This window comes from Stegostoma tigrinum, chromosome 2 (assembly GCF_030684315.1).
Source record: "Stegostoma tigrinum isolate sSteTig4 chromosome 2, sSteTig4.hap1, whole genome shotgun sequence".
Classification (NCBI taxonomy): Eukaryota; Metazoa; Chordata; class Chondrichthyes; order Orectolobiformes; family Stegostomatidae; genus Stegostoma; species Stegostoma tigrinum.
The window spans coordinates 107,392,736-107,416,841 of record NC_081355.1 but is presented as its reverse complement, the minus strand read 5'-3'; the positions used below and the strand labels follow the sequence as shown (position 1 = coordinate 107,416,841).

Here is a 24,106-nt window from a genome sequence, read left to right as displayed (position 1 = left end):
TTCTCCGATATAAAATGATAAAACTATTGGTTAATACAGAATGTACCAGCATGCTCTGGCATAAAAGAACAGGACTTCTCAGCTGGTAATGAGCAATAAATAAAGCAAATAAGAATATATTAGAAGTGGATTATGTATGTTCACCCCGCTACGGTGATGGTGAATCAGAGCACATTGCCTGACCTGCTGGTTTAGCTGTTAAAAGTTCAAGGAGCATGAAAAGAAAACTGGAAGAGGCTCTGTTTAAAAAAATGATGTTTACATGATTATTAAAGGAAAGCATAAGATATAGCTTAGTCATTCAGTACCAGGGTCGGGAATCACATAAAACATTTCTTGCTCCTACTCATGTCTGCCCAAACTGCTCACTATTCCAGGGTTACTCTGGGTTCAAAGGATAACCCAGGGCTTCTTTTCTGTGCGACGAACCCTAAACCCTCAGTGCAGTTTCCGGTATCCCCACTTCCTACACAAACATGATGAACTCATGCAGTTTTACTGTCATGGGGATTGAGACAGTCCGATTAATTGGCTCTGCCTTTTCGTTTACTCTCACCCCGAGAGAGTTCCTCTAGGGAATCAACATATCACACTTGAAGAAGGGATTTGTAAGTTACTTTCCTTTAAACCATAAAGATAACCAAATTGATTCAAAAACTCAGATTATATTCTGTTTACCCCTGCATGGATACCACCTAATCTCCTGGGGGTCATCCACAACCAGCAAAAGTGATTTGCATTTTTATGCGGAGTAGGATTTTCTTTGTACTTACTAAACTGAAGATCTTGGTAAACTCCTTAGTTATTATTGACTGTGATAATTACAAGCAATTCAGCTTTATATATAAATATTCTGTACTTTACTTCATTGAAATAAAGCAGGACTAATTAGTCATGTACCAATCTACTATGAAACAAATGTAGCAGTTTGCAAAGTCACTATTGCTTCATTTACTACTGCTGAGAAAGTGTTGTCAATTAGAGTATTTATTGTTATAAAGCTGGTAATCTAGTACTTCCTAAACTGATAAGACTATAGCCTGTATTTCAAATAGCTTTGACCATTATATATGTAGTGTACATGTTCTTTAAGTAAAAATATGCTATGTTTCAGGTAAGTAACATTTTAGGAGTAAATATCTTTTTGACTTTTTTATTGATTTTAAATACGGCACAGAAACAGAAACTTCAGTCCAACTCATCTGTGCCGACCAGAAATCCTAAATTAATCTAGTCTCATTTTCCAGCATTTGGCCCACACCCCTCTAAATCCTTCCTATTCATACATGTTAGTTTAAATTTATTAACAATTAATTTCATTGGAAAATTGTTTTTATTCTGTTCTGCAATCAACAAGTGAAGAGAATACATATCTCTACCACGCCATGTGAATTCAGTTACACAACTATTCCTTGAGGCTTTTTGTTTTCCATTTGTTGGACTCTAGTGACAAAACTGAGGAAAAGATCTTTTGATTCAGAGCTTTGACCTCTATGAGGAGCACTCGGGCCAATCTAATAACCTGCTTTGAAAACTCTGCTGACATCTTATGGATTGTGCAATTTCTGATACAATATACAACAATCTGAAGCAATTAACGGCAATTTAAAATAACACAAAACTTTCGAAAATGTTAATTAACCCTACCTCCCAATGTAAGTAGTGCCTTTTAAATATTTCTATGATTTGCAGCTACAACTTTACCATGAATTCTTCCTTGGGTCAATCCTAGCTCTGTGCCAAGTTTTGTTGAAATCTATAGGTTATTTCTTAGTCTGTTTTTTTGTAAACTAAAAATAAAAACAAAGGTGAAAACATTACCTTTACTTCTTTCAGTGCCAGGGGTAATGAAAAGTGAAACAAAAACTATTGACTAAGCCCTATGTTTTTATGGCTAAGTGTCAATTTAGTTGAGTTCCTTGGCAGGTTTCTTTCTGCAAGGCCCAGTAAGGTCATTTATTGTATCTTACCAAACTCATCTCATTAACTAAATACCCTATCACTATGCCACCCCTCACAACTGATTCTAGCCCCGTTTTGTCCCTCTGTCTAGACACAACAAGTTACCAATGCTGAGATAGAACATAGAACATAGAACAATACAGTCCAGAACAGGCCCTTCGGCCCTCGATGTTGCGCCGACCTGTGAACTAATCTAAGCCCTTCCCCCTACACTATCCCATCATTATCCACATGCTTATCCAAGGACTGTTTAAATGCCCCCAATGTGGCTGAGTTAACTACATTGGCAGGCAGATCGTTCCATGCCCTTACCACTCTCTGAGTAAAAAACCTGCCTCTGACATCTGTCTTAAATCTATCACCCCTTAATTTGTAACTGTGCCCCTTTGTACAAGCTGAAGTCATCATCCTTGGAAAAAGACTCTCACTGTTCACCCTACCTAATCCTCTGATCATCTTGTATGTCTCCATTAAATCCCCTCTTAGCCTCCTTCTGTCCAATGAGAACAGACCCAAGTCCCTCAGCCTTTCTTCATAGGGCCTGCACTCTGGGCCAGGCAACATCCTGGTAAACCTCCTCTGCACCTTTTTCAATGCTTCCACGTCCTTCCTGTAATGGGGCGACCAGAACTGCACGCAATATTCCAAATGAGGCCGCACTAGCATTTTGTACAGTTGCAGCATGACAACACGGCTCCGGAACTCAACCCCTCTACCAATAAAACCTAACTCACCGTAAGCCTTTTTAATAACACTGTCAACCTGAGTGGCAATCTCAGAATGGACTGGCATCCCTAGTACTGGCACTATATATAAATGGCCACTGTGCATCTGGACAGGCACTGTCAGTCCAGAGCTGCCCAAGATGGTACCTGAAATTTGCCGCAGACTTGGTTAACAAGGGGAAATTAGAGATCCTGTTGGGACAAGTGGCATGGAGGAGAGATGCCCTCTTCCGCATTATAGAGGAGTTCACAACACCAAAACAAACCAACCTGGATCAAGGTTTGTCACTTGCGTTAATGTGGTCTCAGCCATCCAAAGTGTACATTCCAGCAGTAAATGGATAAGGCCAATGGCTTTCTCTAATCCCCCAGTGTAATTGCCAACATTATCTCTGATACCTCACACTGACTGTTTATCTCTGCTACTGCGTTCACCTCCTACCATTGCTCATGTTCTAGCACCTTCACTGTTAAAAGCCACATCTTCCCTCACTCCACATCAACTCCAGTGCCACTGACCATCCTTGCACTCTGTGCTGCTCATTCACTCAGGACATCTCCTCATTTTTACCTCACCTCCTCCAAAAGTGACAGCCATGCCATCCACTTTCATTTCCCTTCATATGCTTCCCTTCCTAAATCCAGGAGGAGCACAGCCCACGTGGGGCAGAAATAGTCAAGAAAGCTGGCAGGCTGACTGTCCTTCAGCTCCTCACACTTATAAGGAGAGGATCCTGATCCTAACAACACCGAATGGTTGACTGACTGTATCCAAGCCCCTGGTCTGGTCTCAGAGGCTGCCATTAACTTCCTGTACTGGAACTCCCTGACTGAGGCTGTCTCCCTTAATTTGATGAGAACTACTGACATAATCATGACCAGCTCCATGGCTTTGAGTCTGCGCTAAATGGCATGCCAGTGTAATAGCCACTGTGAGCCTGGTATTTCTGGCTGATTGGGAAAGAAAGTGTAAAAGGCATGGTGATGCAAAGCAGGGTGCTGTGAGAATCCAGGTAGGTTTTTAAGTGAGATGCTTCCATAATTAAATCATTTGATTGATAATTAAACCATTATCATAAATATGTTGTTGAAAAATAGAATTGTCATATTCAACTTGAAATGTTGACTGTTTTTCTTTTCTGCATATTTCTAGCACTTCAGGTTTTTTCAGATTTCAGCATCGTATTTTGCTTTTATGTTACCAAGCATAATCTCCATCGTAAGAGGTTCGACTAACTTCCCACCTCAGTTACAATGGGAACACCTGGGTAAATTTGTGGTCTTTTCTCTTCTGGATCTCCAATTTCTTTCCTTTCTCCCGATCCTCCAGAAGACACTGACTAATTTTGGTGGAGTACTGCACAGGTCGCTGAATAATTCCACCAAATATTGGCAGAGAAAGCATCCAGATTCAAACACTGGTCTGTGCTGAATGGACCTTCCTGAACTCAGGAGCAGGAGGTTTTGATGAACAGCTTCAGTTCTGTTGGCTGAAAAAAGAAATAGCTGGAGAAACAAAACAGGCCTGGTAGCATCTGCGAAGAAGAAGCAGAGTCAACATTTCAAGTCCAGTGACCCTTCTTCAGAACTGATTGAAAATAGTTGGCAAAGGAATGGGAGGTTGAAATCATTTGGGTTTTCCATTTCTAATCACTGTAAAGTGATTCTGACTGGAAAGCCCAAATGCTGTTTGAGGGCATTTCTCTTTTTGGCCAAGCGATGATCTGGGTTCACATTTGCAAAGCCCACAATTAGATTACAAAAGCGGGGATTTGCAAGTGCTTTTGGAACCACACTGCAGAATCATGTCTTCAGTAAAGGAAACAAAGGTGGAAGACTTATTTCCAAAAAACATTGTTGTTTTACTTAAGTAATATTTAGATAGTAATAAAGTAATGCTTCTAGCAGTTTAGGTGATATCCTCACGAGCTAAAGTTACCCAATACTTGTGTCTTCTTGAATTGACATCATATTATTAATTGTCGATACATACTTGTTTTTATCTTGACCCTCATTCTATTCTGGCACAAATCCATATCTGGTATATGTGTATTCAGCTTGGGTGAATGATGTATTTTCTGTTACTGTTAAATGATTCAATTCTTTACACATTTGAAAGTGCAATTATGTGAAAGCAAAGTTGGCAGTGGTAGAGGAAGGCACAGCTGCTGCTGGAACTGTTTGGAACTGAGCCCTGGACTTGAACTTTTCTCATCATCAGTTTGTACTGGCACAAGAGAAAAAAAAAGCAAATAAAATGCACCATGTCGTAAATTATGCATGTTTTATTTATGGATTGCATATTATATTGACAGAGCAACCCCAACAATTGGATTAAAGGTTGAATAAAAAATTTAAATTTCTACTCAAGTCTGATTATTGCAAATACCAGTTGGTAATTTCCAATTTCTCTGTAATTGCAGCTTAAAGCACAAAGGATTAGTGGGGGCAGAGGGGTAAAATATATTACATGGCCCAGCAATTAAATGGCACCATGTCCATCTTCCTAATTGATGCCAAATCTCCAATATAGCAGAGACAGATTTACTATGTTGGGATATTTGTATTATTAATGGACATTCTGGTAAACTTGGATTTCCAATCTTCACAGCAGGTTCTTTGTGTCATTTGTAGGACAGAGAACCTGCTTGTATCTCTTTCACTGCTCTATTAGTACCTCTGCTACTGTTCACCAGAATGCAAGGCTTCATTCCTTTGACATGCTGCTCTAAAGAAATGCCTGCACCAGCCAGAATGGGTGAAATGACACTGCCAATATTCTTCCGTTATTTATAGGCTCATTTCTCAAGACAAACCCCTGACCAATCAGAGTCAACTTGCCTGGTTTATAATTGAAACACAACTTGGCAGTTAACTGTCAATCAGCATTAATGGGTGCACTCTCCATGGCAGTGTTTTTACCAGTTGCAGTCACCAACCACTCAGCACACTCTTCTACAGCTGATTTTCTCAACAAATTTATATTCTTATGATTGTCCTGATGAGTGCAAGATGAAAAGCTTCGACAAACTGTGTCTTTTTTCAGCAATACACAAATTCTGTGCTACCAACAAGGCTAAGTGTATTAAAGCAGTTGTAACAGGGCACTGAGAAATTTTATAGTACAATTAATGCAATAAGTATTAATTGATGAAGAGAAACTGTGTTTGACAATCCATTACAGCTTTTGAGGATGCAGCTATCAGGGTGAAAAAAGTAGAAATAGCACATATGGTATGTTTGGATTTTCAAGAGGCATTTGATAAGGTGCCTGTAAACATTTGTTGCATAATATAGGAGCTCATCAGGTTGATCGTAGTGTAATAGCATAGATAGAGGCAAGGAGGGAAAACACAATAGAAATAAATGGGCCATTTTCAGGTTGGCAGGCTGTCACCGACGGGTATTGCAAAGATCAGTGATATAACCTCAGCTATGATCTACAGCCAGAAGATGGGGAGGAAGGCTACAAACCTGGGAGAAGTAGGAAGGCAATTAGACTCATTAAAGAGGCAGTTGGGTGTTAAAGATAACATTTAAATGAATCCAAGAAGCACAAGGTGACTGTACAGCAGGAAATCCTTGACTATAGTGGCAGACATTGCATCCTCCACATGAAAAGAGGATCCACAACAGGAACATAGGCTCGTACTCCTGGATTGGGAATGCTGATTGAAAGTGGGGGACTTAGAGAATATCTCATTTATAAAAGTGCAAGGGAAATTTGGCAGCTGTAGGCTGCGTGGCTGATGGTCTGAATGGATTTATCTGTTTGAGGTGGACCAAAACAATGAGGAAAAGCAGCTTTCCAGGAACCAAGGTAGTCCTCTGGTGCTCCTAGATGCAGAGATCATAGTAAAGGGACAAGGAGGCTATAGCCATAAAGACATGGGCTCAGTGTAAAACATAGAACATGCTTGTGAAACTGAGGTCAGTTTTAAAGAAGTCATACCAGACTCAGGATACTAACTCTGATTTGCTAATCACAGATGCTGTCAGAACTGATGTGTTTTTCAAGCGACTTTTGAGCTTGTTTCACATTTTCACAGTGTATTTCACCTCTGTTTAAGGGCTCATTGCGAAGTCTTGTCCACAATGTGACATCTGCAAAAGTATCACATTCCCTCAACAATGCACTGGAAGTGAGAAAATAGAAAATATTAATAATGTGGATTGTTTGTTGTTCTAATGGCGGGATATATTATAGAACTGATTTTATAAAATTGCATTCCCACTGGATACCTTGAGCACCAGCCTTCTAAGGTAATTACTAATTCACTGCTAACAATTTTCCATTCATTCAGTTTTAAATTAAACATCAGGTATATCAAAGTTGAAGGGACACGTTGGAAATTCCATATAATAATGATTCATTGTTCAGTTAAATTCTTTGTATGTTGTTCAAAGTTTTGACACAACATGTCAAAAGTTATTTTACTTAATAAATTTTACAGCATCAATATATTGGACTGAAAAAAGCAACTTAAAACTTCATTTGGAAATAATTGCACTCTTGGTGTATGACACAGCAGATTGGAGGTGGTATTTGAAGGTGAACTGTGAACATTAGGGACATAAGCAAAGAAGTGAACCAGGCCCCAACTGTTAATTTTAAAACAGAGACTGGTCAGCCAACAAAACAAAAATCACCAAAGATACTGGGGAATGTGGGAGAAAAGTGGGTCTTCTGCGTATGGGTCATAACTCATCTGTGACCTCACTGAATGGTAGAACCAAGAAATTTTATTTCTAAGACATGAAACAAAATTTTGACCCATCACCATATGTAATGTGACAAATTTGAAGCATTAAGATCATGGCAAGTCCTTGTAGGCTGCTCTTTGTAGATAACACTCGCTATTACAAAATCATTTTAATCCATAACTACCTTTCACACGTGGTTGATTAATAAATGATTTAATGTATTAGTAAATGCATATTATTAAATGAAATCATGCATTTCTTTATTATTTTTCTGAAATCTGCATGAATATTTTTGTTTCACAGAGTTCAATGAGCGAGAAAATGATTTCAAGATGTGCGATGAGACCACATGTAAATTTGATGGTGTGTGTAAGGAAATTGGGGATGACTTGACATGTTCATGCCAATTCCACGTAAGTGCATCTATACCTTGTTTCACTTTCATAAAGTGTAAGAAACCTAACAGCAATGCATCAGTTATTTTAAGGAAATACATTTGGAAAGACTTGGCTTCTAATGAATATTCCATTCAGGTGAACTTGGTCAATAGCAGGATGTTACCATGAACTACTCACATGTTTGCAAGGAGTAACAGCATACCTTTCTGGTTTACAGTTAAAACTCCAGTGCAAATTTATGTTCAAATTTGTACTTCTTTTATATTTAACAAAAAATTACAAATAAGAGTACCATAACATTACTGGGCGCACTCTATTGGCCACCTATAGACTAGTGAAAAAGAAATAGAGGAACAAAATTGCAAGGAACAAGTTATAATAGGAACCTTTAATTGTCCTAGAAACAGGATAGAAATAGGTGATGAAGGGTCTAGGCCCGAAAGGTCAGCTTTTGTGCTCCTGAGATGCTGCTTGGCCTGCTGTGTTCATCCAGCTTTACACTTTGTTATCAGGGATAGAAATACTGTTGGGACAGGAATGGGAAAGAGTTTATGAAGTACATCGGATGGATTTGTATTTAATCAGCATGTTCCATACCCAATGTGAAAGGAGAAATTGCTGGATTTGCTTTTGCGGAATGGTGTGGGACAGTGGGAAGTGTTAGTAGGGGACCAGTTTGGGAACAATGATCTGAACACCATGAGGTTTAAGTTAGTTATGGAAAGTTCAAGGAAAGGTGCAGATTAAAAATAATTAGGCTAGAAAGACTTCAATGGGGGGGAGGACAGGTTTGACCAAGCAAAACTGTACAGGAAAAGAGGATGATTTGGAGATGATTTTGATAGGACATCACATTCCTATAATAAGGGGAATAGTGTAGCAAATAAGTCCAAAGTTCCTCGGCTGATGAAAGAAATAGAGAAATGGGTTTTACACTCCTCTGCCATTGTATTTAAAGGTAAGGTAGAGTTGTACAATACCACATAGGGTGTATCTGTCACCTCTGCCCATCCCTATCCTGTCTCCCATATTGTAGGGCTTGATAGAGGTATCAGGGTGCTCTTCTTGAACCTATTGAGGGTCTATATGATAAATCATTGACTGTTTAAATATTTAATTGCAGCTTAGTGCTGCAATTTTACCCTTGACAGAGGAGGCTCTGGCCAAACAGGTAATCTGACGGCTTGTACTGGATGAGCTAGCATCGGGCAGCGAGTGGGATGGCTCTTCTTTTCCGGAGAATTACTCTCTCTATGGTCATAACCATTTAGTCCTCCTTCCAATTCTTGACCTCTTACACCTTCCTCCCCACTAAAAGGAAAAGGCTTCCCAACTGGTGAAAGGTACAGAGAAACAATGTGACATTTTATCCTTTGACTGGCCTGTTTTATCAACCTCAGAGGTAGAGTCAGGGTCAGTCCAGGCTCCTTTTGCTATCTATCATGATTTTACATACTGTACTGGTGAACTGATGATTCTCTACATTTCCTTTTCCAAAGAGTACAACACATCTATATCTTGTCTGAACACCATGCTAGAAGCCTTATCACTTTGACGTCCTGAAACTTCAGAATCTCACTTAGCACAAGATCAGTCACCGTCCTCCCCTACCAATTCCTCAGCTTTCACTGAGGGAAGTCAGGATTCTGATTTCTGAGTCGCATCCCCCTATTATTGCCTCCTCTTTAGTGTTACATATCCACCTGCCCATGCAGGCAGAAGGAAGGATTGAGTGTAATTTCAATGTGATACTAACCAGGTTCTGAGGAAGGGTCACCAGACCTGAAGCATTAACTCCAATTTTTTCTTCACAAATGCTGCCGGTCCCGCTGAGCTTCTCCAGCAACTTTGTTTTTGTTCCTGGTTTACAGCATCTGCAGTTCTTTTAGTGTTTAATTAGGTTTATGACAGCTCCTGTCACGTCTTCAGTAGGTGTTCAATACACACACTCTCCTGCAAATGATACAGCTTTCACTTATTCCATGACAGTACACATGTTCCATCTGATACTGAGGCCTACAGCCCAAGTTCCTGCCTGACAACTCCCTCCTCTCACACATTTAAACTGCCTGACTCAATCATAAGTGCTGTTTTGTAGTGATATAATGTATCACTTAACCTCACTAAGCACAAGATGTCAATTAAGTCTTTTTCTGCCCTGAACTCAGTTTTACTTGTCAACTGTATGATTGCTAATCTCCATGCAGGATGCCCTGGTCAGTCAGGAGGCCTCCCCCACTATTGGAACCAGGATCTCCTGCCATCCCAGAGAGGGCTGATGAGCATATATGTAGCGGCATAGCGAAGCTGTGAGGCTGGGTGCTGTATACTCCGAAACATTTGAAACAATGGCAGGTGGTAGCAGCTGCTGTTGCTGCCTGAGGGGAGAAACAAGCAGATGGTCATGCTAGTTAATGTTATTAAAAGTGGATGAGGGATGGTGCAAGGAAGAAGTTTGAAGGATTCTCGGAGTGTCCACACAAACAGACCAATGCTGCTGAATGTCTGGTGAGGCAGATTCAAATGTGCAGTTTGAAAGAGAATTGGATGATCTGAGGTGAAAAAAAATGACAGGACTAGAGGGGAAATGGTGAGGAGTGGGACTTGATTGGTTGCTTTTATAGAGACACAGCATGGGCATGGTATCCTCCTTCTGCGCTCTGACCATTACATGCATCAACCGTTGCATGATCAGTCACAAAGTATACAATTATTAAGTAGATGTGTAATAACTGTCAAAAGTGTCACATGCTATTTTAAATCAAATAAATATCATGGAAAAATAATACCCATATATTCACTGGATTGATGTTTTTGTGAAATTGATGAATTACCATATGAATAGCAAGTGGAACAGTTTGCTGGAACGTCTTGATTTCCAAACTGTAGTGTGGCTTTCAACTGCTCTCTAGAGTGTTGTGATTAGTCACACTACGCTGCTTCCGAATAAGAAGATACAAGTAATGTGTAAGATAGTAGACAGGAGTCATGTTTAAAAAAATGTACCCTGTTGTTACACCATCCTAGATATAAGCTCATTCATTCTGCCCTTCCTAACTGACAACTCCTGTCCTATTTTCTCCAGCATTCTCCCATTGACAGTTTCTGGAATATTGAGCCAGTTAACCACGGCTCAAAATAAAAATAGTCAATGCAGTAAACATCAAGAGCCAGAAGATTCTCATGTGGAGTTGTTGATGAATTTTGACACATATATTTGTGAAATAATAAAACCTCCAGAATTGTTTTATGCATTTAGCCCTTGCACAGTCTTATTCTGATCTAACTGAGTGGCACCCACTCTGTGGCATTTTTATCCCAGAAGTTCAACGTATAATTTTATTTGTGCAATGGTTTGATTTGATTTATTGTTGTCACATGCACTGAGATATAGTGAAAAGTGCTTTGTGAGTTATACATGCAGATGGCACAGAACAAAGTGCATCAGAGTAGCAGAACAGTGTGGAGAATACAACATTACAGCCACTGAGAAGGTGCAGAGAGAGAAAGATCAGAATTAACATTTGGGAGGTCCATTCAAAAGTTTGATAACAATGGGAAAGAAGTTGTTCTTGAATCTACTTGTGCATGTATTTAAATTTTTATATCTTCTGCCCAATGGAAGAGGATGGAAGAGCATGTAACCAGGGTGGAGGGGTCTTCGTTTCTGTTAGTTGCTTTCCTGAGACAGTGGCAAGTATAGACGAAGACAACAGATGGAAGGCTAGTTTGCGTGATGGATTGGGCTGTGTTCGTGACTCTCTGCAGTTTCTGGCAGTCTTGAGATCAGCAGTTGCAATGTGACACTTGTGACACATCCAGATAACAAAGTGTGAAACTGGATGAACACAGCAGGCTCCTGAGATGCTGCTTGGCCTCCTGTGTTCATCCAGCTTCACACTTTATTATCTTGGATTCTCCAGCATCTGCAGTTTTCATTATCACTGATCACACATCCAGATAAGATGCTTTCCAAGTGCATCTATAAAAATTGGTAACTATCATTGTGAATAAGTTGAATTTCCTTAGCCTCCTGAGGAAGTAGAGGTGTTGCTACGTTTTCTTGACCATCTAGTCAATATGGGGGGACTAGGACAGATTGTTAGTGATCGTTATTTCTAGGAAGCTGACACACTTGACCATTTCCACCTCAGCGCCATTGATATGACAGGGGTGTGCCCTTCACCCAGCTTCGTGAAGTCAATAATTGGCTCCTTCATTTTGCTGGCATTGGCTGAGAAATTGTTGTCACTAAGCACTCAATCGCTTTCCTGTGCTCTGTCTCGTCCTTATTTGAAATCCAACCGACAACAGTGGCATGATCAGCAAACTTTAAATGGAGTTAGAGTGGAATTTGGCCGCGCAGCCAGGAGTGTTAAGGAGTATACTAGGGGTCTGCGTACACAGCCTTATGGGGCACTGGTGTTGAGGATTATTGTGGAAGAGATGTTCTGGTCTATTCTTACAGATTGGTGTCAGGAAGTCAAGGATCCAGTTACAGAGGGGGATCTGTGACCTAGGTCTTGGAGTGTGGAGATTAGTTTGCTTGGAATTATCATGTTGAATGGGGAGCTGTAGTCAATAAGTAGGAGCTTGATGTAGGCTTCCTTGTTATCCAAATGTGCCAGGAGTGAGTATAAGGCGAGGGAGATGGTATTTGCTGCGGGCCTGTGTGGCGGGAGGTGAATTGCAAAGGGTAAAGGCAGTCTGGGTAGGCTGGAGTTGATGTGAGCTATGACTAACCTCTCCAAGTACTTCATAATTATTGAGGTCAGTGCCACCAGGCGGTGGTCATTGAGTCACGCTGCATCATTTTACTTTGGCACTGGTGAGAACACAAGGGACCTTCAGATCATAGTAGTGAGAGGTTAAAGATGTCAGCTGGGCTGCACAGGATCTGAGTGCACGGCTGGGAACCCTATCCCAGCCAGTTCCTTTCTGTGAGTTCACTCTCAAGAAGGCTGGAATAATGTCTGCAGAGGTGACTGTAGGCACAGATACATCCGAGGCTGTTGGGACAGGTGACATTGTTTCACTGACCTTCTGTTCAACGTGAGTATAGAATGCATTGAGACCACTGGGGAGGGATGCATTGTTGTCTGCAATTCTGGTCAACTTTGCTTTGTAACCTGTTAGCTCATGTAATCCTTGCCACGAAAGGCGGGTGCCCATGTGGTTAGTCTGGATCTCAAGCTTAGTTTGGCATAGCCTCTAGGTATCTCAGGTAGCCTTGTGAAGGTCATACCTGCATTTCTGTAAAGATCAGTGTTGCCCGACTTGAAGCTCTCAGACCTCGACTTCAGTGGGGAGTGGATCTCCCGGTTCATCCATGGTTTCCGGTTGGGGAACCTTCAGATTAACTTCTTCAGGAAGCAGACTTCTACATGCCTACTGATGAAGTCTGTGACGGAGAAGACATATTGGTTTATGTTGGTCGCTAAGTCCTTGAATATGGACTAGTCCACCAACTCTAAGCAATCACATAGAAACCCTTCCATTGTCTCAGACAAACACTACACTACTTTCAGAATGGGCTCTCACTGTAATGTCTGCTTGTAAACCAGGAGGAGGAGCACAGCATTGTGATGTGATTTTACAAATTGAAACTTAATTCCAGCTAAGGTGCAAGACATAATTATCATGCTGGTTCACGCTGGTTTGGTGTTTTATCTGGAGGAAACAGCCGCAAATGAAGGACGTTTAGTTTTAGAGTATGTATTCTCCTTTCAGAGGATATCATCTTCTTTCTTTGAGGCCTTCTCAAACTGATCCTTTTCAGACCATGAAGCTCTTGCAATAAAGTAACTTGACCCCGGCATCCACTCACCCCCAACACTGGTCTACCCCACCTCACACCACCTAAACCGCACATCCCTCCCCGAGACCCCGACCTCTCAGCCTGACTGGAAAATCTCGGCCAGTATAATTGGATTAAATGAAGCGTGATATTCATTCCACTTTTTTTTAAAGCCAAAGTCTGAGCAAAATATTTTCCACATTCTGCATCTACTTCTTTGTTGTTCATGCTGACGGTTTAGAAGTTAGTAATTAAACAGGTCCGTGTTAGGTATAACAAGCTGATATAAAAATATGGAAATATTCTGTTGCTTGCAAGTACGTATTCTTCAGAAAATGACTGATTGTGAAAACTATTACAGATTCACAAGTTTTGCGAGTTTCAATGAAACCTAACAACAAACATAATGAGTATAAAATGTATTTGGATAAATTTTATAGAATGTTCTAATGAAGAGTCACTGGGGTCAGAATGTAAACTCTGCTTTCTCCCCACTAATGCTGCCAGATCTGCTTAGAATCTCCGGCAATTTCCGAATCTGTTTCAGATAACTAACTCTTAATTTCCATGCTGTAAAGTCAAATGTTTATGAACTAATGCACTTGAAGTATTTATTGCTTACTGCTGATTTATGTAAATTAAAGACTTGCTTAAGTTTCTAATGGATTTCAGAGCTCATTTACTTTGTTTGCATTCTATTTTTTGATGGCGTTCAGAGTCCACTTTTTCAGTTTATTTATTGTGATGGATTTTCCCCTCAGGGTACCTGGGGTCGTGATTTTCTACAAGTACACAATAAGACAGGGAAGGGATGGATTTCTGCTCAATTATGGCTTCCTGCAATTTTGGTTGCGTGGGTTCCGGCTGATTTCACAAGCTGAATTTTCCCATTTGCTGTTAAAGTGTTTTGTTGAGTGCGAATAAAAGTATTCGGTCTGCCCTGGCTCAAAGTAACCTTTCTCACTCAGACTTTCACGCTTCACCTCATTGATTAAGTAACCAGGCTATTCAATGCCTTCCTCAGTGAAACATATGGCCTCAGAAGTGGACATGCTTGCCACTGGCTTTCACACTTTTCAGTGCTGCACTTAAAGCCCTGCTATAATCTAGGAACTGACCATCGCACTGTGTTATCAAGATTATGACCTCAAGCAAAGGAAAGCCAGCTCCCAGTTTCGCAGACAGGGATGCAGAGGTGATGTTGGAGAGGTAGATGGTTTCTTCCGGTTGGCTGCATGAGGCAACATCTCCAGATATAGTCCAGGCTGGAGATAATGGGAACTGCAGATGCTGGAAAATCCAAGATAACAAAGTGTGGAGCTGGATGAACACAGCAGGCCAAGCAGCATCTTAGGAGCACAAAAGCTAATTTTTCAGGCTTAGACCCTTCATCAGAAAACGGGGATGGGGAGAGGATTCTGAAATAAATAGGGAGAGAGGGGCAGGCGGACCGAAGATGGATAGAGGAGAAGATAGGTGGAGAGGAGAGTATGGGTTGGGAGGTAGGGAGGGGATAGGTCAGTCCGGGGAGGACGGACAGGTCAAGGGGGCGGGATGAGGTTAGTAGATAGGAAATGAAGGTGCGGCTTGAGGTGGGAGGAGGGGATAGGTGAGAGGAAGAACAGGTTAGGGAGGCGGGTCGAGTTGGGCTGGTTTTGGGATACAATGGGGGGAGGGGAGATTTTGAAGCTAGTGAAATCCACATTGATACCATTGGGCTGCAGGGTTCCCAAGCGGAATATGAGTTGCTGTTCCTGCAACCTTTGGGTGGCATCGTTGTGGCACTGCAGGAGGCCCAGGATGGACATGTCGTCTAAGGAATGGGAGGGGGAGTTGAAATGGTTCACGACTGGGAGGTGCAGTTGGACACGATTTAATGCCTGGGCCAGTGTTGTGTTCTGAGTGAAAAGGAACAACCAGCAGTTCAGGCAGAAGGTCAGCGATCTTACGCAATCTACTTGACCAAGTGCCACTATCTGCTTTCTGCCATCTCACACTTAGACAGTCACGATCACTAACTCTGCCACAGCACCTCGCTGAGCTATATGGACTACACCTCTCAGTATTGTCTGCATCATGTCCACTCAACGTCTCTCTCACTCACCTCATTCTCCCAGATGACTAACCTTCCCTGCCCTCTGCAGTTCCTACTCACTCACAAGGACCATCACACCACCTCTGCTGCTCATGTTTTACTATCAACTGCTCTTCCACCCACTTCAATGACGCTCAGTCCCCTGTCTGCCTCAGTGTAGGAAAAACTGGCCCATTCCCCAGACTGATGTCTCTACTGCACCCTGTACAGTAATCACATTGCTTACAGTTGACCTGCAGGACTGATGGTGGCCCAGTTCACAGCCTACAAGAACATAGGTCCCCAGACTCTGATGGGACCAACTGTCTGAATGACCATGACCAATGACCTTGACTCTAATTGACAAGCTCCTTGACTGAGCATGGCTATATCGCCTGACTGAGTGTAGTCTTCCTTCACCAAACTAAGGGCACGCTAAGCTTCAACATTGCCATTTGCTTGAAACATAAGGACTGTATCAGCCACACAAACTGCTGGCATATGTTACTGGTCTAATATTGCTACATTAATGTGTCACAAAGTTAACATGCCCACACCCATCTGACTGATGGATTGATTGTTCAGTGCTCCTCATCATCTCGAGTTGCCTGCATCTCCCACTCTCTTAAAAGCATTGCTAGCACCAGAAGCTGGCAGTTTATAAGTGAGCACCAGAGATGCTGTGCACCAAGAATTCAGTATGAGCCGCACAGAGCATTGCAGCCAGCAAGCCAGCGCGACAGTCAATGTGTGCTTAAAAAGCAATGAGAAGAAGAAAGATAATAAAGTGTGAAGCTGGATGAACACAGCAGGCCAAGCAGCATCTTAGGAGCACAAAAGCTGACATTTCGGGCCTAGACCCTTTATCAGAGAGGGGGATGGAGTGAGGGTTCTGGAATAAATAGAGAGAGAGGGGGAGGCGGACCGAAGATGGAGAGAAAACAAGATAGGTGGAGAGGAGAGTATAGGTGGGGAGGTAGGGAGGGGATAGGTCAGTCCAGGGAAGACAGACAGGTCAAGGAGGTGAGATGAGGTTAGTACATAGGAAATGGAGGTGCGGCATGGGGTGGGCGGAAGGAATGGGTGAGAGGAAGAACAGGTTAGGGAGGCAGAGACAGGCTGGGCTGGTTTTGGGATGCAGTGGGGGGAGGGGAAGAGCTGCCCCCCACTGCATCCCAAAACCAGCCCAGCCTGTCTCTGCCTCCCTAACCTGTTCTTCCTCTCACCCATGCCTTCCTCCCACCCCAAGCCGCACCTCCATTTCCTACATACTAACCTCATCCCACCTCCTTGACCTGTCCGTCTTCCCTGGGCTGACCTATCCCCTCCCCACCTCCCCACCTATACTCTCCTCTCCACCTATCTTCTTTTCTCTCCAGCTTCGGTCCGCCTCCCCCTCTCTCCCTATTTATTCCAGAACCCTCTCCCCATCCCCCTCTCTGATGAGAGGTCTAGGCCCGAAACGTCAGCTTTTGTGCTCCTGAGATGCTGCTGGGCCTGCTGTGTTCATCCAGCTTCGCACTTTATTATCTTGGATTCTCCAGCATCTGCAGCTCCCATTATCTCTGAGAAGAAGACAGACACTGGTATCCTGCAAGTAAGCAGTAAATTGAGTAAGTGCTAAGAAAGCAAACTAAGAGCCATCAGTTGCATCCTGTGTAAATGTATGAGATGTGTGTGCTTCCCTGTGCACAAAGTAACTTGGCAGAAGCATGCATTTTCTAGGTGCCCATGAGCTCCAAAGTAAAGTATCGAAAGCCAATATGGTGTCTGAGTACATCTGAAAGCAGGAATAATGTGCTGAGACTGGTGGTTTGCCAATGGCAACATGTATGTTCGAGGAGGATGGTGACCATGGGGAATGGGGGAGATGTTGTTGTGAAGATGCAACTTTGAGAGCCAGGACAGGCATTCAGCAAGCTGCTGTCACCAGGCTTCTGCTCTGATTCATGTGTTGGGAATTTGGACCATCTACCATTCTGGTGAAAAAAAAAATTGGAAATGGCACTTAAATAAGGCAATTTGGGGTTTTAACAGGTGTAAATTCACCCAAATAAGGTCATCCCCTACTTAATGATGAGGCTCAGTAGTTGAGTTACAAAATGCTGGCTGTGAGAGTGTGAGGTAGCTGAGAGAAGATGTTTACCCTTGCAGAGCATAGAACATCATTGACCTTCTTGTGGCATTGCTACGTTTCCCTTTAGACTTGGGTCATAGCACTGATCCAGAGTGCAATTAGCATCCAAGCTGGTTGCGTCAGGTGGAATCACTTTCTTGGGAGGGGATTAGAGATAGGACTGCTCTCCTCTCCACTACCCTATCCACTAGGACCTCCAGATCACTAGTCTGAGGAAGGGTCACTGGATCCGAAACATTAGCTCTGATTTCTCTCCGCAGATGCTGCCAGAACTGCTGAGCCTTTCCAACAATTTCTGTTTGTGCCTCAAGATCTCTGTTCTGGAGGTAGAAAGCTTTCTTGACTTTCGTCTACAAGATTTTCAGCATTGGGCACGAGAGCTTGAGAGAGTTCCTCCTTACACCATCCAAAGTGCTGTGTTACTTGGTTTTAAATATGATGCCAGAGCTGTGTGAGTCAGAAGGTCCCAGTAATTGAAGCAATTGTATCTCAATTGTCGTACAATTCACTGAAAAACACTCCCTAGAGCTAGATTGCAGAAGAAATAAGTGCAAAGTAACTGTAAATAGTTACATAAACTGTAAATAGAAAAATATCAGTGCATGATTTGTACAACTCTCAAGCAGGTGGAACTGTTGAAAATTGAATTGAGACAAGACAAACAACTTAAAAATATAAAGCCGTGGCAAAGTGGAGGGGTAAGGAAACCAAGGAATCCTCCTATTGAGGTTGGAGGTTCAGGTGCAAAAAGGACAATGCCCTACAATCTAGCCCCATGGAAACCTGTTGCAGAATCAGGAAGTCATTAACAAAAGCAAAGCACTGGATATTGATATCATGGCTATCACAGGCAGTGCCACCTGAAATACACACTGGAACCAATGTTTCCAGGGAGAGATTTCAGCATATTACCGAAAGAGAAGGTTCTCTCTTCACTGGACTCTCTCTAAGAAATTGGCTTAGTTTCCATGGAAACCACCACACAGAAGATGCATTAGGAACTGAGGAACTTTAAAATTACAACAACATTCACTGTTGCTGGAATCATCCAGAAAACCAACCAACTAACACTGGTGTCAAATTAAAACTTCATCTCCTAAAGGTGCCATGTTACAGCTGCCCTTCCATCCCACTGTGTTTTTTCTCATTCACACAGGTAGAAAGTACTCCTTAGCTCGTCAAAACCTTGGGCTGGGCTGAACTATCTGACTCACAGATACAGCTTCCTAACCCTGATTAACTGTTGACGAACTCTAATTTTCTAAATAACCTAAGGACTGCCTCCCGGAACAATGTGCCCAGATAATCCTCCTCCTTCCTGATGGCCCACATCAGAAGCTCACACTACAGCTTCGAGCTAAGGTATAAGAAGCTGTGGCTATGTACCACAGCTATTGTTGCCCAAGGCTGCAATACATTCCAAACTCTCGCATGTTGGAGTTGCAGCACACCATCTGCCTTATCATATTTACCTAACCTTACTTACTTATTTTGGTTTTACTCATGTGACGTGAATAGACTGGCTGGACCACCACTTGTTGCCCACTCCAAATTGACCTGGGGATTTGATGACTAGTTACACATTTAATATAAATTTATAGCAATTTACAGTTTTCCAGCTTAAAGACAAAAAGACAACATTCATTTGCCACTGCATGTAAAAGAAGAATCAAGATGCTGCTTGGCCTGCTGTGTTCATCCAGCTCCACACTTTGTTATCTTGGATTCTCCAGCATCTGCAGTTCCCATTATTTCTCATTTAAATGGTATCTCCTTTTCCCTCTGCACCGGTTAACTCTTAGCTTCTGTTTTCTAGGCAGTTTAAATAGGCTTCCAGCTTTTTTTCTCTTTTAAAAGTTCTACAATAGATTCTGTTTGTTAATCTGAGTTACAGTTTGAGAAATATTTAAATGAGAATTCCTTTTACTTTTACTAAACTAATTTAGCATTCAGTTCATGAAGCTGTCTCAGCTCAGACCACTGTGCGCTCTCCACAAATCACTGCTATCAAAGTTCTTTACATGCGGGATAGCGTAGGTTCTGTTGCAGCCAGCACCGTGCAGGGCACCATCTCCAGTATTTGGAGGGTGCCAGCAATGAGTCTGATGCTGATAACATTAGAACGTTTATAAGGGTGAGGTGGAACATTAGAATATTGGACCCGCAGCCAGAGTGGGTGAGACTGTTGATGGGTGATTGATGGGGATGTGATTCATTGAGTGCTGTGAGGAGTTGGTGCTGTGAAATGTAATTATTTCCTATGAGGAAACATCTACTGACCTTAACCGCTTGAGGCCAGCATGGACAAGTTGGACTGAATGGTTTGTTTTCATGCTGTACAACGCTATGACTCTCTGATTTGATATTACAGAGGGCCTTAAATTAGGTGTTTAGTTTGAATGAAAGCAGCTGTATCAGCACAATGCTGGCATGTCAGTTTATATTTTGTACTAAAATCCTGTTATAGGACTTGGAACAATAACCTACTGAGGATTAAAAGGAAACACCACATCAGCCAATTGGAAGAAAGATTGTGAATAGCACATGGAGAATGGCATTTTCTTTTCCCAAGCTCTTAACTGATTTGTTCTTGCTGTAATGTTGACTGCTGTATCCAACTTTTCATGCTGTTTTGCATGTTAACACAGACACCAACACAATTAGACTCTCATAGTCATGGTGTTTATTTAATAGAAGTAGACAGCAAAATATTTTAGTTAATCAGCGGCAAAATTTCACATCTACATGTATATAGAGAAGTGATGTCTTTATGCGCAAAGATTTAAAAATATTATAATGAAAAAGACAAATTGATAATTAAATAAGTGAAATGGCATAATGTTTGCATATCAATTTTTTTTTTGTTTTTGTTCTCCTGAAAGCCTGTGGATCCTAATTTGCCTCTTTACATGCTTGTTAGATAGTTAGTGCTACATATGTTATCCATGACTAATCTGTTATTGGGAGCTAGTATTCAGTATAAAACAAATTTGGCACCAGAATGCTGAAACAATCCTCTCAAAGGCATTCAGAATAGCATAAAGTGAGTGTACAAGTAGTTTTGTATCTCATTTTGTGGCAAGCTTCTAAATATTTAAATTGTGTTTGCAAAGAAAGTAATTTCCAAAGTTTTCTTTACCTAAAATGCTAACTATAAAATAGGGGACAGGCAACTCTTGCCATGAAGCAAAAGCCTAGCATGAACAACTTGTATTTATATAATGCCTTTCAACTATTGAGGGAGGCGATAGCCTAGTGGTATTATCACTGGACTGTTAATCTAGAGACCCAGGTAGTGTTCTGGGGACATGGGTTTGAATGCTGGCATGGCAGATGGTGGAATTTGAATTCAATAAAATATCTGGAATTAAGAACTGAATGATGACTGTGAATCCATTGTTGATTGTCGGAAAAACCCATCTGGTTCACTAATGTCCTTTAGGGAAGGAAACTGCCATCATTACCTGGTCTGGCCTACATGTGACTCCAGACCCACAGCAATGTGGTTGACTCTGAACTGCCCTCTGGGCAATTAGTGATGGGCAATAAATGCTGCCCAGCCAGTGAAGCCCTCATCTTGCGAATGAATAAAAGAAAGGTAGAAATGACCAGAAAATATACTGAAAACACACAATAAAATAGCACTTTGCAGATACTGGCATGTTGAAAGGGATGAGACTTTGCACAGGTAGAATATGCTGAATAAAGAAATACAGCCACATCCTTATTATGATCACAATGTACAATGACTATTGCATTCAGTGACAACGTTTCACGCAGTCAGTTTTAAATTAATAACTGCTGCTCGAATGTCTTATTCTTTGTATCTTAGCTAGGTGCTATTAATCAATCTGAGGGGAATGAGAACCTTAGTCAGCGCAAAATGATGAGTCAGTCAATGAAGTAAGATAAGTTTTAAAGCAGGTGGAAGCTTAAGTTGGAGTTGACACGAATAGCAAACAAATCCTAGAATTGTAACTTTAACAGCTTTTTGCTTCGCTAGTTATCCTAATACCCTCTATGCTATGGTACATCACACAGACCTTCTGATGTTTGACTTTGCTTTTGCATTGGAGGTTATTACATCCATAGTTTGAGTTGACGATCTAAATTATTTTGAGCATATAAAGTAAGATACTTGCCATCAATTGATGTTCATGAATGTTAGGATTCGGCTTTACAACAGTGATAAGTGGGTCAAGGGTGTAAAGATACCATTGGTCTAAATATAAAATCAATGAACTGATTCCTAGTACAATTCAGCAAGTGTATTTCCAAACATGAAGCAAAAATGTGAAGCGATCACTATGCTTTGACCAGCCGGAGCTATCATGTTGAGTTCCCCTAGCTGCATCTCCAACTCCTAAAGAAACTCATCCTTCACATTTCCATTGAAATTTCACCAGAGTCAAAGTCAATGAAATTTGATGTACTCTTCTTGCTTATGGCTGACACATTGAATTCCTCACTTCTTGCTCTTCCAATGTTGCTTTTGTACCTTTATGCAACTTCAGTTTTACATTTCGCTGCTGCGTGAGATCTTTACTTCATGACTAAGGTTTTTGGAAAAACACAGCAAGTGGAAACCAGAGACCCACCTGATGTGGTGCTTTCATCAGCCTACCCTATACCGTAGAAGTGCCGGCACTAACTACACGATCCCTGACAGCATCAATATTAGAAGACACAATGGAACACAAGTTTGTGTTACCTCTGAGGTCCAAACCCAAGCAAATTCAGGAGTAACTAGTTGACGTAGACAATGATCAACGTTTAGGGTAGACTATCCACGAAGACAGTGCAAGAAAGGAAAAAAAATGTCAGGAGAATTGTATAGATATGTGAGGCTGGAGTTGTAAATATTCAGTTGACAACCCATCAATCTTGGAATATAACTTTTGTTTTCTGAATTCTTTCTAAGATAGGAAATGAGCATCTGATTGGAAGACTGATGAAAGTAACTATGAAATAAATGCACTTCAATCAAACTTGGCATTTATTTAATTGAATTATTGAAATGTTTAACTTGAAATTGATTTTAAAAAATTGCACATGAGGTGTGGCCATCATTAGCTAGGCCAGCAGATATTGCCCAGAAGGCACTCAAAAGTCAATCACATTTCTGTGGATCAGCAATTGTATATAGGATGGCAGATCTTTTTCTTTAAAGGACATTAGTGAGCCGGATACATTTTTCTATCAATGATTATGTTGCTGATATTAAGATAGCTGCCCAATCCAGATTTCTCTTTTAAATTGATTTGTAACTTCACTGCCTACCTTGGCAAGATTTGAACCCATGTCCCCAGAATTGTGCCTGTGGTTCTGGAGCACTCATCCAGTGATATTACCACTCCATTACTGCCTCCCTGACTTAAATAAGATCATAAGATTGCAAGTAGGCTTACTTAGCTAAAGATCTGGAGACATGAGGTTTGCAGTTATTCCAGCAAAAGATAAATAATTTGTGTGGTTTCCCAAAGATAAGGAAGATTTTGAACTGAAAGGTAGTTAATTTGCATTAATATTTGAGAACATGTTATTATACATTGCATAGCCAGGGAGATTGCTGGGGCTTAGTGATATTCTTTGTTTCATCCCCTGTGGGTTTGAGGGGAAAAGCTAACAGGCAAACTGCTTGTTCTTTTTTTCCCCACTGCAAAGCAGCCTGGGAAATGTCAGGTTTTGGTCTTTTGTAGCTTATAGTTGCTTGGAAGGTGAGAGATTACGCCAAATCTATACCTGAAATGGAGTTATCGCTACATCTGTTGACCTTGATGCAGCCTGTGATTGGGAGCTGGTATTCAGTCCAAGATAAAATTGGCAAAGGGAGGAACAACTGGAAGATTTATTTAGCTTGAAGTTAAAGAAAGAAATTTTCTGTAATCCTCTTAATGAAATGCTGTTAACCTTGATGCATTTGGAGTTCTGGAATTAATCAGCTGGCTGAATCCAGAACAATGGACTATTACAAGCCAAGGGTTAATTTTTAGTAATAGTAATCCCAGTCATAGGGATGCCTATATTTGAGCCCTGAGATCAGTGAGGTAAGGTCGGTGAAGCACTTGGTGGATCACTTAAACAAATATTTACTTGGAAGGACGCCCCACAACATCTTGAACCAGCTGGAACACTGATGAGTAATGCAAATTCTGGAGAGCTGTGATATACTATTTGAGTTTGTTTTTAGCATGGTAGTAACGGAAGACAAGTGAAGTGTAGTGTTAGAACTTCCAGTCTTGTTTTAGTATGCCAGTTGCTATTGATACATGTTCTGAATGGTTGTCTCTGTTCTGTTTTATCATGCTT

General features: G+C 41.4%; 1 protein-coding gene across 1 annotated transcript in view; it reads left to right on the top strand.

Annotated features, from left to right (window-relative positions):
- LOC125465602 (tomoregulin-1-like) overlaps positions 1-24,106 on the top strand; it is a 215,432-nt gene that overhangs the window by 81,746 nt on the left and 109,580 nt on the right. The window contains exon 2 of the mRNA XM_059638344.1: positions 7,695-7,804. Within this exon, the coding sequence (XP_059494327.1) occupies positions 7,695-7,804 (110 nt within the window). The remainder of the gene's footprint in view (positions 1-7,694; positions 7,805-24,106) is intronic.